At 39.5% G+C, this 12334-nt stretch overlaps 1 protein-coding gene across 1 annotated transcript in view; it reads right to left on the bottom strand.

Moving 5' to 3' along the window:
* Positions 1 to 7624, bottom strand: part of DYNC1H1 (dynein cytoplasmic 1 heavy chain 1) — a 104190-nt gene extending 96566 nt beyond the window's left edge. Inside the window, exon 1 of the mRNA XM_044664610.1 lies at positions 6957 to 7624. Within this exon, the coding sequence (XP_044520545.1) occupies positions 6957 to 7212 (256 nt within the window). The 5' untranslated portion in view covers positions 7213 to 7624. The remainder of the gene's footprint in view (positions 1 to 6956) is intronic.
* Between the last annotated feature and the right edge of the window lie 4710 nt (positions 7625 to 12334).

Raw genomic sequence — 12334 nt, 5'->3', positions numbered from 1 at the left:
TGAAAACTTCAATTAGAAAAAATTGACATTTCTATTTTAAATAGAATAGGATTCTGTTACATATGTTAAAAGATCCACTACCCTAAAAAAAACCCCAACTGTTTGCTAACCATATAAATAAAAACCTTGAGAAAACATGCAACCCAAACCTAGCATCTAACTAAAGCTTTCTATTTCTGATTCTTAATTTTTTGGCTACATTGTATTTAAAGAAGAAGAAAAGGAATCTGGGGCTCACTGAAGTGGTGAGTCACAGGAGTGTCAAGAATACTTCTACTTCTGCATTAAGAACACTGCAATGCAGCATAAAAATACGCCCAATGACATAATCTCCAAAGACAGACAATACATACTGATTTCCTTGCTGAATTAAATTAAAACATTTCTTAAACCTACTCACTTAGGAAAGTCTTTATTGGCTTAACATTTAAGAAATAACAAATCATCATATGTATATAGGATAGATGTAATTTTTTAACATTGAATTGGTTGGAGATTTTAAGTATTTCACTTAAAATTTTCTCAAACTATGAGCCCCAATTGTGCTTTTCTCACATTTTAAAGATGAACATATTTACAAATTAAACAACACAGAATGAATATTAGGAAAGCGACATATACTGCAACAGAAAAAGTATTCATTGGGAGGGTTAGACGATTTGGTTTGGGGGTTTCATCTCAGCATGACCCTGGCAAAATCTCTTGACCCTTCAAAATTTCAGTTTCCGCACATGATGGTATATACACTTACATTTTTTACCTCATGAGGCAGTTGTGAGAATCAAATAACATAATGAATGTAAAGCACTTTATAACCCTAACATTAATGTGACCAATTGTTATCACTTTCCCAGAAATCGGTTTAAAGAGGTGGGGTGAAGAGGAAAGGGATATTGTCTCAAGAACAGTAGGGCTATTAACAACAGTATTAGCATATGCCTAAAGTATTATATCAATAGGTCTCCTAAGTAACCAGTTTTCTCTCTATAGATAAATACAATATATGAATTTTAATCAAAATCATTAAATGTGATGCCTTAAATAGCAGACTATAAATTAGAAGATTCCAATACTGCTTGGACTAATGATACATTTAGAAATCACTCGATACTCAAGTAGTAACATAACTACTTTTTCAGGTACTGGCAAGCCAGGCATGAGATGACAGAATGATTTGAGAACTAGTGTTCTGGACTTGGAAATGGAGAGACCTGAGTTCAAAATCTGCCTTAAATACCTACTGGCTGTGTGACCTTGAGAAAGTCATATTGATTTTTCTCAGCCTCCATTTTCTCATCAGTAACAATAGCACCTACCTCACAGATGTGTTGAGAAAATCAAATAAGATAATAGGAGGTGTCCCAAAAGTCTAAATGCAGTTTTAAGCTACTTTTGGGACTCTCTGTATATGTAAAGCACTTTGCAAACCTTTAAAGAACACTATATGATAGCTATTATTAAATCTAATTCCCTGATTTTACAAATAAAGAAACCAAGGCCCAAAGAGGTTAAGTGAGTTGCCCAAGGTCACCCTGCTATTAAGTCTGAAGTGGATTCAGACCTGAAGTTCAGTCCAAGGCTCTCTCTGTTACAGACCTGCTCCAAAGGCAGTAAAGCCAAGATGATATCATATATGACTCAGGATGTAAGTTTCCAGGGACACTGTACAAAATGTCAGTTATAACTAAGGCTACAGACTGTATTAAAGTACTCCAATTGTTTTATGATTTCTAACATTATCTTGTGAAAAGGGCAAATTCCTGCCTCTAGTACATTATGTAGTAATTAAACAAAAAGAAAGATGAGTAACCTAAAAGATTACTTCTTAACCAGGACAAGTATTAAAATAAAGATAAATAACCTATGGGTATATTAAAAATTGGAACTATTTACCTAATTTTTATATATTTACCTTGGGTGCCATTTGCTATGTTACTATTATAATATAGGAGCTAGAACTGGAAGGGATTTTAGGTTGTCTAATTCAATCTCTTAACTTTGCAAATGGGGAAACTGAGGCTGGGAAGGTTTACCAAAGGCACACAGGTAATAAGCACCAGAGACAGCACTTCGTTCCCTCACACTGGCCCAGGAAAATGAAGTATCTTGCCCAAGATCTCAAAGATTAATGCCTTAAAGTAGCAGAGGTGGAATCTAAACTCAAGTCTTCCAACCTCAAATTCAGTACTATTTCTGTTACACCAGGGAACTTACCCACTTCCTTATGCATCCAATTTCCTACTCATTTCTTATTTTCTCCCACATCACAACTGTCTCCCACCCACAAACCAAGTCCCCATTCCATCTATACTCAAAGCTCTACTAATTCAACTCATTTATCTTCCTCTATCCCAGAATGTCTTCAATTGATTTGAGATCTTTCAAATTCAAGTCTGAGTCTCCAATAATGTTTGGCTTCAGTCAACAAAAGATATGAGATCCTAGACACACAGATGGTGAATTTTAAAACTTACAAAGGCAAGTAAAAAGTTGCTGAAAATGTTCAGACCAAGCCCAACTTCCTAAGCTTTCAGCCTATACCCTTCAACACACTAGAGTTCTAAGACTGAGGCAGACATGAAATATACGACATGCTGCTGTTCTGAAACTTTCAAGATGAAGTCTCCAGTGCTGATGACTTCAAAGTAATGAGGAAACTGAGGTTCAGAGAAAGTGCAATGTAAGTTGGGATTCAGATCTGCCTGACTCTTGAAGCTCTAACCTCCATGCAGGTCAGAATGACTGAATTTCCTAAGGTCAGATATTTAACTAATGGTAAAATCACAACTAAGAATCCTCATTATCTAAAGAGGCTCCTGTTCATTGGGACACATTACTGATGCTGGAGTCACTGACTCTACTTGGGGGAAACAGGTCTTCTGAAAACAAATCTACCTCTAGATTCCCTTGCTTACTCAACCCTTCTAGGATTCTCTCCTGCTTTCCTGCCTGTTCTGCCCTACCATCAATAATACTCTCAGGCTTTGGACCTCCCCCTGACAAACCTGCCATATTCAAAGAACCTTAGCAAATAAGAAAAAGCAACTTTTTAAAATTAAAGAGCAGATTAACTTTTTCTTTTTGAACAGTATAACTAGACAGGCAAGGAAAGGCTTTAAATCTAATATACTTAAGATATTAGCAAAACAAAAGCAGTTAATAAAGTTTCTCATGCAATCTTTAGGAACAAAACAATGATAAGTTAGGGAGATTTAAAATTGATTAAATGACTCTAGAACCAAAAAACAGTCATCAACAGGTCAATGTTAACTTGGAGAGTGGTCTCTAGTGGAGTGCAGTAGGGAATTATCCTTGGTGATATGTTGTTCAAAATTATTATTATTTGAATGAAGTTACAAAAGGTATACTTCTTACTTGTGCAAATAGTGCAAAGATAGGAAAAGACAAATTAGTTGTTAAGTTTGTTGACAGGTTTCAAGAAGATTTCAATGGACTAGAATGACTGAATTGAATCTGATAAAATTTTAAAAAAGATAAACATAAATTTTTATTTAGGTTTAAAAAAATCACCTCCACAACTATATGATGGAGGATTCATAGCTAGACAACTTCTATGAAAATTATTTTTGCATGTTAGACTACAAACTAAGCCAATTATGTTAACATGGCAGGGAACAGAAAATTTTATCTTGAGTTATATTAAAATAAGTATAGGATTCACCAAAAGCTAAATAATAGTTCCACTGTACTCTGCTATAGTCAAACTATTTGTTGTCTTGAATTTAGGAAATATGGACAAACTAGAATTCATTCAGAAGTGGGCAGTCAGGACCAAGAAAGGATTATAAATAATACCATGCAAAGACTGGTTGAAAAAGCAGACATTACACTTGGAGAAGTCTAGGGACATGACTGCAGTTTTCAAAGTTTTTGCACGTGGAAGAATATTCTGTTTGGTCCTGGTGGCTAGAACAAGATACAATGGGAGGAATATATGATTCAGTCTTTTTTTTTTTTTTTTAACTGACTTAGTCTTGATGAAAGAAAAAAACTTCTTAATCTCTGGAGCAGGCTCCAAAAGGAGAACTAGTCATCTCAGGAAGTAATGGGTCCCATTCACTGAGGGTTCCCAAGCAGAAGCTAGAGGACTATTTGGTCAGCCAACTGGAGATTCTTCTCAGATATATCTTGCACTAGATGGCTTGGAGAGCTCTTAAGAGTCTGTGAAATCTCAGATTCAAAGTATTGAATCAGTGTTTCATAAAGAAAAACAAAATCTTTTAACATCTAAAGATAAAAAAATTAAATTTTATTGTCACTTTTGTCACATAATAACGACCAAGTAAAGGCAATTTTAAACATTTAAACATTTATGAATGTATCAATGTTGGCAGGCTTTAGTTGGTTTAAATAGATAGGATTTGTTTCCATACTAACTAAAGCCTAGATTTTCATTGCAATGAGCTTGGTCATTATAACTGTGAAAACTTCAAACCTAATTTTAAAACAAACTGTTAAAGAAGAAAAATAATAAAGTCCTTAGGTAATACTGAAATATCACACTGTTACACACTACAAATAACTTTAACCTTACTTCAGTACTTCAAGAGACTTATGATTTTATTCCTATAAGTAGGCACTCCCTCTACAACCCCTATATACTTGAGAGGGTATTTTCAAGCTTTGCTATAGTCACCCTTAAGCTTCCCTTTAAAAATAAATGAATAAATGATTGAATCACCTAATGGTCTACCATCTGATAAGCCTCTCCCAATTTACTTAGATTAGTCCTTGAACAATCATTGACAACCTGTAGGATCTGTGATTTCATCTTTGTATCAAACTCCCAGTGAAAAAATTTCCTCTAACACTGAGAATCAGCAACTATCCTGCAATTTAATCATAAGAGCAAAATGCTTTACGTATATGACAGGATCTCATATAAGCCTCAGATGTCTATGAAGTATAAATAATAAAGGTATTATTATCCTCCTTTTATAGGGAAGGAAACTGAGACTAAGGTTAAAAAAACGGTCCAGGGTTACATAGCTATTAAGAGTCAGAGATCAGATTTGAAGAGAGGACTCAGTTGCTGAATCCAGTGGAAGAAACTTCAGTTAATAAGATGAATGGCTTTTTGTTTCTCAATCTCAACTTAAATTCAATCTTTGTTTAGATCTCAATAAGTGAAAAAAACAAATTGATGCCTACAGAAGTTAATAATTAACACAGGATTGGCCATTTGTAAAGATTTTTTTTAATGTGAGATTTCATTTTCAAATGTCTAAGGCACTTAACCAAGTTTTCAAAATTGCACACCATTCTGGGGTTGATACAAAAGTTGGGATGCTCATTTTTCCTGAAAGAGGGGAAAAAATGAAGTGAACAGAGACCACTAAAAATGTGCACCAGAAGTGATACTGCAGAAAATATTTTGAGGAGGGAAATGCTTTCTGATCAGTAATTCTATGCTAAAAAAAAAAAAGGATACAATTTAAATAAAGAACTGTAATTGTGATATTTTAGCAATTAGAATTTAAAGGATGAATGCCTGTAAACTTGGCTGATCAAGAACAGTAACGACAAATCACAAGGTAAAATCCTTTTTATATAAAGGCTAGGTTAGAAGTAGACAGATTAATTTCTTTGGGTCTGCACCCAAGATTTCAAAATAATAATAATTATTATCACACATAATTTTCATTATGCATACGAAATGGAATGTGATAAACCAGACAAAAATTAGTTTTATTGTTTTCTACACCCATATTCAGGGAAGGAAATACTGCTTTATCAACATACTAAATGTCCAGTTGCTTTGATGACAAAGGAGAAGCAAAGAATAACTTGCAACCTGGGTTCTGTATTAAGGATAAAAATTAGGAATAAGAACTGATCAAAGAGAAATTCTTGAAATCACACAAGTTTTAGCCTCTCTGAGAATGGTGGAGATAAGGGCAGCTGGTTTAGTCAAAATAATAAGTGCAGTTTGCATCCATGTCAAGGTTTGTCAAGTACTTTACAAATATCTCATTTAATCCTAACAACTCTATACAATAAATGATTCATATTTTTCAGATTCAGAAATTGAGGGTTAAAGATTTGTGATTTGGGAAGGTCTCATAATTAGTAAGTCAGAGGTGTTCTGTATGAACGCATCAGTCTACTGAATCCAATCTTTCAGCTAACTATGCTGCTAGATAACATGGGTTGATTCTAATCCTTTCTGGATCATTAAATAAGCCTCAGTATGCCCATCTGTAAAATAAAGGGGTTGAACTGAACTGTCTCTAGAATCCTTTACATTCTAGGATCTATGATATCCTAAACTGTAAAGGATTCCTCTGCTCAGTTGAGTGTAATTTTCGTTGAGTGTAATTCCTCCTTAGTCCTTGGATTCCTTCCTAATCCTACTCCTTCTGGAAAAGGGAAACTAAAACTGGCAGAGTCCCAAACTCCAACCTAACAAGAAGTGGCTCCACCCAACACGGCCATTTTGAGAGCCTAGAGGAAAGACAATGACCCTAGTCTCCACCCTCTATCAAATGACCGTCTTTGGTCTAGATGGCCTCTTAGGTCACCCAGTTAACCCGGATCCCACAGCTTAGGGCTTGGAATCCTGGACCCGAGTAAAGTCTAGGCTGGAAAGGACCTGGGCGACCGCCCCTTCCAGGCCCCTTCACTGACAGACGGGACAACCCGGGATGCAGAAATTGATGAATGCTTTCCTCCCTTCCCTGCCAGCCTCCCCAGGGATGGGCATGGAGATGGCATGCCCTGGCCAGGGTGTCCCCTCCGTGATGCGGGCCCCGCCCTCCCCCTGGGTGCTACCCCCTGTGCCCCGCCCTCCCCAGGTGGGTGGGGTCTGTGGGTTGGGGGCTTTTTTGGAGGGAAAAGATGTCTCGTCCTTCCTTTCCCTTCACCCTTGCTCCTGCGGCGCCGGCGGGGTGGGGACGGGGATCGAGGAGCCCCACGAGGCGGGGTGGGGCACGCACCTTTGAGCGTGGACCTCTCCACCAGGACAGTGTGGACCTGCGGGTCCGAGAGGAACTTTCGCATCTGCTCGAGGGCGCTCTTCTCTTCCAGGGCCGCCTCCAACGCGGCCGGGGCCTCGCCGCCATCTTCCAGCAGCAGCGGCACTAGCTTGCGCAGGTGTTTCTGCAGCACGGCCACGTCCGCCACATTCTGCACCGCCGACACCTCCAGGCCGGCCGAGCCGTCCTCGCTGCCACCACCCCCGGGCTCCGACATGGGGCCGCTGCTACTGCTGCCGCAGAGGGAAGAGAAGGGTGTGGGATAGGGAGGGTGCGCCTGTGGCCGAGAGAGAAGGATGAGCGTGGGGGTATCGGTGCCGGGGAGACTGGTCAGAGCCGGGAAGAAGGGACGGGTCTGGCCGAGCGACTCAGACCCACTGAGCGACCCCACCGGCCGACTGCGAAACAGACAGATTGGGGCGCGGAGGCAAGGCTCCGCCCTAAGTAGCGCCCATCACGAGACCCGCGCGCCGGCGGCCCCGCCGCACTGACCCCTGGGACTTGTAGTACAGCGGTCGCTAGGACTGCGGAGAGGCAGAGGCCGAGGCCAGAGGAATAGAAGGGGACAGTGTGATGAATGATGATAGTACTTTAAAGTTTGCAAACAGGTTTATATCTGTTTAGTGCCTTGAACACAAGCTTAATAAATGCTTTTTTTAACGACTCGTATTATTTGATCTCTGGAGGTCATGAGCCTCTTTTTACTGATGAGGACTGAGCCCAGATAGGTTAAGTGCCTTATGGGCAGGCAATCAGGTGGTCAAAGATAGGCAGAATTTGCACCCAGATCCTCTGACCGTCCCAGAGGGACTTAATAGTTCCCTTTTAGATATATTGAGATTGTTGCTCTGTAGGCAGTTGGTGGCAGAACCTAGGGCAGGATTAGAGGACAGCACTTTTTCTTTCTATACAACCTAACAGTGTCTTGCACATAGCAAGTCTTCAGTAAATACTTCCCACATTAATTTGAATTGATATTTCAATTTGGTGTTCATCTGCATAGACTTAGAAAATGAAACTTGGGGGAGGGATGAAATTATCCCCCTACCAAGGCAGTATATAGACTGTGAGACCAGGAGTCAGGGAAACCTGTGGTTCCAAAACTACCTCAGACACTTACTGGCTCTATGATCCTAGGGAGACATTTTTTTAAACTTCTTTTTCAACAATATCTGCTATACCAACCCTCAGGCTTGAAACCCCAGATGCCATCCTAGATTTCTTACTCTTCCCTCATCCTCTTATCCCAAAGCTATCAATTTCATCTTCTCAACATCTCATCTACATCTTCTGTCCTCTGACACTGTCACCACTCTGAGGCAAGCCCTCATCACCTTGTGCCTGGATTGTGAAACAGCCTGCCTCAAGCTTCTCCCTACTCCAATCCATCCTCCATTCAGCCACTGACATGATTTACTAAAATACAAGTCCTACCTATTGCCTTAAAATGGGTTGTTTTTTTCCACCATTCAAAATTCTTCATGACCTAGTTCCTTCCTATCGTTCCAGTCTTCTTACACCTTACTCCTCAACATGTACTCTTTGATCCAATGACACTGCCCCCTTACTATTTCCCAAACAAGACCCTACATCTCTTGGTTCAGGGCATTTTCCCCCCAACTCTCCCATAAGCCTAGAAAACTCTCTCTCTTCTGCTCAAACTTCTGATCTCTCTGGCTTTATTTAAGTCCTCACCTTCTATAGGATGCCTTCTCCAAACCCTCTCCATTCCAGTGTCTTCCGGAATTATGTTCATTGTTTCCCATTTATCCTGGGTATAACTTGCTTTGCATATATTTGTTTGCATGTTGTCTCCCTCATCAGACTGAGCTCCTTGAGGGCAGGAACTGTCTTTTGCTTCTTTTTTTTTTAATCTCCAATGCTTGGCATAGTTTGGCACATAATAAATGCTTAATAAATATTGATTGATTACTATTAGTGATCTGGGATTTTGGAAAAATCTCTGGGCCTCAATTTCTTCATCTTTCAAATGAGGGAATTGGACTAAATGACATCCCTTAGGATCCTTACAACTCTAAAATGCCCTATCATGCTATCCTATAACTCTTAAAACCCTTGTTTTTTTGGCACGGAAGTTTTTAGTTTTATGAAATGGGAAAATAGGTCCTGCCTCCTGAAAGTTTGCATAGTATAGAGCAGTGGTGGGCAAACTTTTTAAAGAGAGGGCCAAAGGAAAGGAAATACTCATCTGTCAGTCTGTTTCTAAGGCAACTCTTTCAAAGTTTCATTGTATTGTATCCTACTCATTGTAATAGTCAGATTAGGAATAATGTCGAAGGGCCAGATAGAACATTTCAGGGTAGTTGAAAAAACTTGGGTAATTCATTCAAATCCCCAGTCAGGTCATGCTCCAGTAAAAATATATAAGGGGGGCAGCTGGGTAGCTCAGTGGAGTGAGAGTCAGGCCTAGAGACAGGAGGTCCTAGGTTCAAACCCGGCCTCAGCCACTTCCCAGCTGTGTGACCCTGGGCAAGTCACTTGACCCCCATTGCCCACCCTTACCAATCTTCCACCTATGAGACAATACACCGAAGTACAAGGGTTTAAAAAAAAAAAAGAAAAAAATATATATATAAGGTCCCCGTGTAGATTAAAAGAATAATAGTTCTCTCTCTTCTTACTAAGTGTCTATTATATAGCAGGCCCTGGGCTACTTTGCATGAAAAACAAGTCTGTGAAGTACATAATTCAAGAATTTTGCAGAATCAGTGAATTATAGAATCTTAAGAGAAAGAGGGTCCAACCATACTTGGACATTTGAACACCCCCAAAATATGATCAAGAGTCATGAACACTATTGCAGTAGTCCAGGTGGTAAAGAGAAGGAGATGGGCAGGAGCAATTGATAGACTTTGATGGAAGAATGGATGCCACCTTCAGCAAAATTCCAGTAGATCTCCTAAGAAGTATCTGATCCTGGTTGAGTCTTTTGTCTGCCTGCTTGCTCAACTCTTTGTCTCTCTGTAACTATTTGTTCCCCTGCTTTTTCTGAACCTGAATCCTCCCCATCATTTTAGTAATCCCTCTTTTCCTAAGTAGTCACTATTAGGCCTCCCTTCTCATGTACTTCCCAATGCCTCTTCCTAGCCCCAAGGCACCCCTACCTCCCAAGGCTCCTTTGATGACTCTTGTCCAAGTTGCTGCTGTGAACAACCCTAGTCTCTCCTCAGTCCTTTCACTAAAGTTCTGTCAGCCCTTCATTTCTTCTCATCCAAGCAGGCAGCCAAGTATTTCTTTGTCTCCCCACTTCTACCTCCTAGTCTTCGTGTGTGTTTAATGTGGGAAAACTTTCAGCCAGAATGAGACACTGTGTGAAGTTATACACTGAGATAATTGCTGACCTCATGGGAATGGGTGAAATGACTATATGTATATACACACATATATATCTAAATTTATGTGTATATTAAATTATAATATATAAATATATTAAATTACATATAAAATCACTATATATAATTTGAAGTCTATTAAAATAAATACATATATTAAATATATACATATATTTAACAATTACATATAATAACACATTTCTGTATAAGTTTTCTGAAGTTATATAATCCAAATTATCTTCTTCCCTCCCAGAGCTGACAAGCAATTCAATCTGGATTATACATGTTGTTATGATGCAAAACATCTTTCCATATTGTTCATTTTTGCAAGTGAGTAATCTTATAAAATCAAAACCCCCAAACATATCCCTAAATAGACAACTGAAAAATCATATGCTTTCATCTGCATTCTGATTTCAACAGTTCTTTCTCAGGAGGTGGATAGTAGTCTTTGTCTTATGGCCCTTGGGGGGGGGGGAGTGGGGGGAGAGAGAGAGAGAGAGAGAGAGAGAGAGAGAGAGAGAGAGAGAGAGAGAGAGAGAGAGAGAAGAATCAGCAGGATGGAAACTTGGGGGGATATCCCAATTTAGAGATCTTTCCGGAGATAGATAAGTGTTCAGATGGGTAGGAAGAAAATTAGCAGAGTGGCACCATGGAATCTCAAAAGCTACAACAACCATGGAAACCAAGGGAGAGAGTATTCAGGCAGTGTAGATAGTCAACAATCTCAAAAGCTACAACAGAGTTAAATGGACTACACCATTGATTTAGAAATTAGTGATCAGTAGTGATCTTTGAGATGACTGTGTCAGTAGAAACTGTAGACTTGAAAGCCCAATTGCAGGAGGAAGAGGAAGGTAAGAAAATAGCAGCATTGCATTTACATATAAGAATTGATTGAAGAAAAAAAAGGAAAGATATAGGACACTAGGTGGAAGGGACAATAGGTAAAGGGATTTTTTTTTTAAAGATGGGGAGCCCCAAGCATATTTGTAGGCAAAATAGAAGGAACCAAGAGATAGGGAAAGATTGAAAATAAGACAGAATGGAAAAGATTGATCAGGCAAATGCCTAGAAGAGACAGCTATTAGGGACAGAAGAGAGTTTAACTTTGGCAAGGGCCATTTTATCCTCTGAAACAGGAACAAAGGACAGCAGAGGCGACAAATGCCCAGAGGTTTTTAGGTGTGTTGTAGGGAGATGCAGGAGCTTATTATGATTTCCTCAGCAAAGTAGGAGTGTGAGTAGGGAATATAAAGAGGTGAGGAGCTTGAGGAGAGAGGTTTGGACCAGTCATTGCAGAGAGCTTAATGGAGAGTTAATCAGAGGTGAAGGAAAGGACTTTAATGAAGCAGTGAGGGCATGGTTGAGTGGTGAAGAGAGAAATCTGTAATATCAGGCTCAGTGAAATGTCGCATTGCTGCTGCCTCTGCAGGTGACTAAGCATTTTCAGGACCAAAGCCCAGGAAAGGAATATCCCATCTGCAGGCTCTTTATGAGTCAGCAAGAGCCATTTTAACAGGCAGGCTCTCAAATGTCTGAGGAAATGCTTCAGCCCTGCAGTCTGGCAGGGATTCTGCATGGGGAAAAACAAATCCAGCCCAGCTCCCATCAAGCTGCTTTTGTAGAGATTCTATACCCTGACCTTTATGAATCAGCGACAAGGAGAAATGCATGCCTCGCTTCAAAATATTTTATTGAAAAAACATTGTTGGGTTTTTATTGTAGAACCTATAGTAAAGTGGAAAGATTTCTGGAATTAAGAGTCAGGAAAGGGGCAATGAGGTGGCAGTGAGTAGAGTGCCAGGCCTGGAGTCTAGAAGACCTGGATTCAAATCTAGCCTTAAATACTTCTAGCTGTGTGACCCTGGGCAAGTTACTTAACCCGGTTTACCTAGTCTTTGCCATTTTGTCTTATAGTTGATTCTAAGACAGAAAGTAAGAGTTTAAACAAAAAGTCAGGAATGATCTGGGTTTGAACTTCAT

The sequence above is a fragment of the Gracilinanus agilis genome, chromosome 2 (genome assembly GCF_016433145.1).
Source record: "Gracilinanus agilis isolate LMUSP501 chromosome 2, AgileGrace, whole genome shotgun sequence".
Taxonomy (NCBI): domain Eukaryota; kingdom Metazoa; phylum Chordata; class Mammalia; order Didelphimorphia; family Didelphidae; genus Gracilinanus; species Gracilinanus agilis.
The sequence above is the reverse complement of the archived record's forward strand: the minus strand, read 5'-3'. Positions and strand labels throughout refer to the sequence as shown.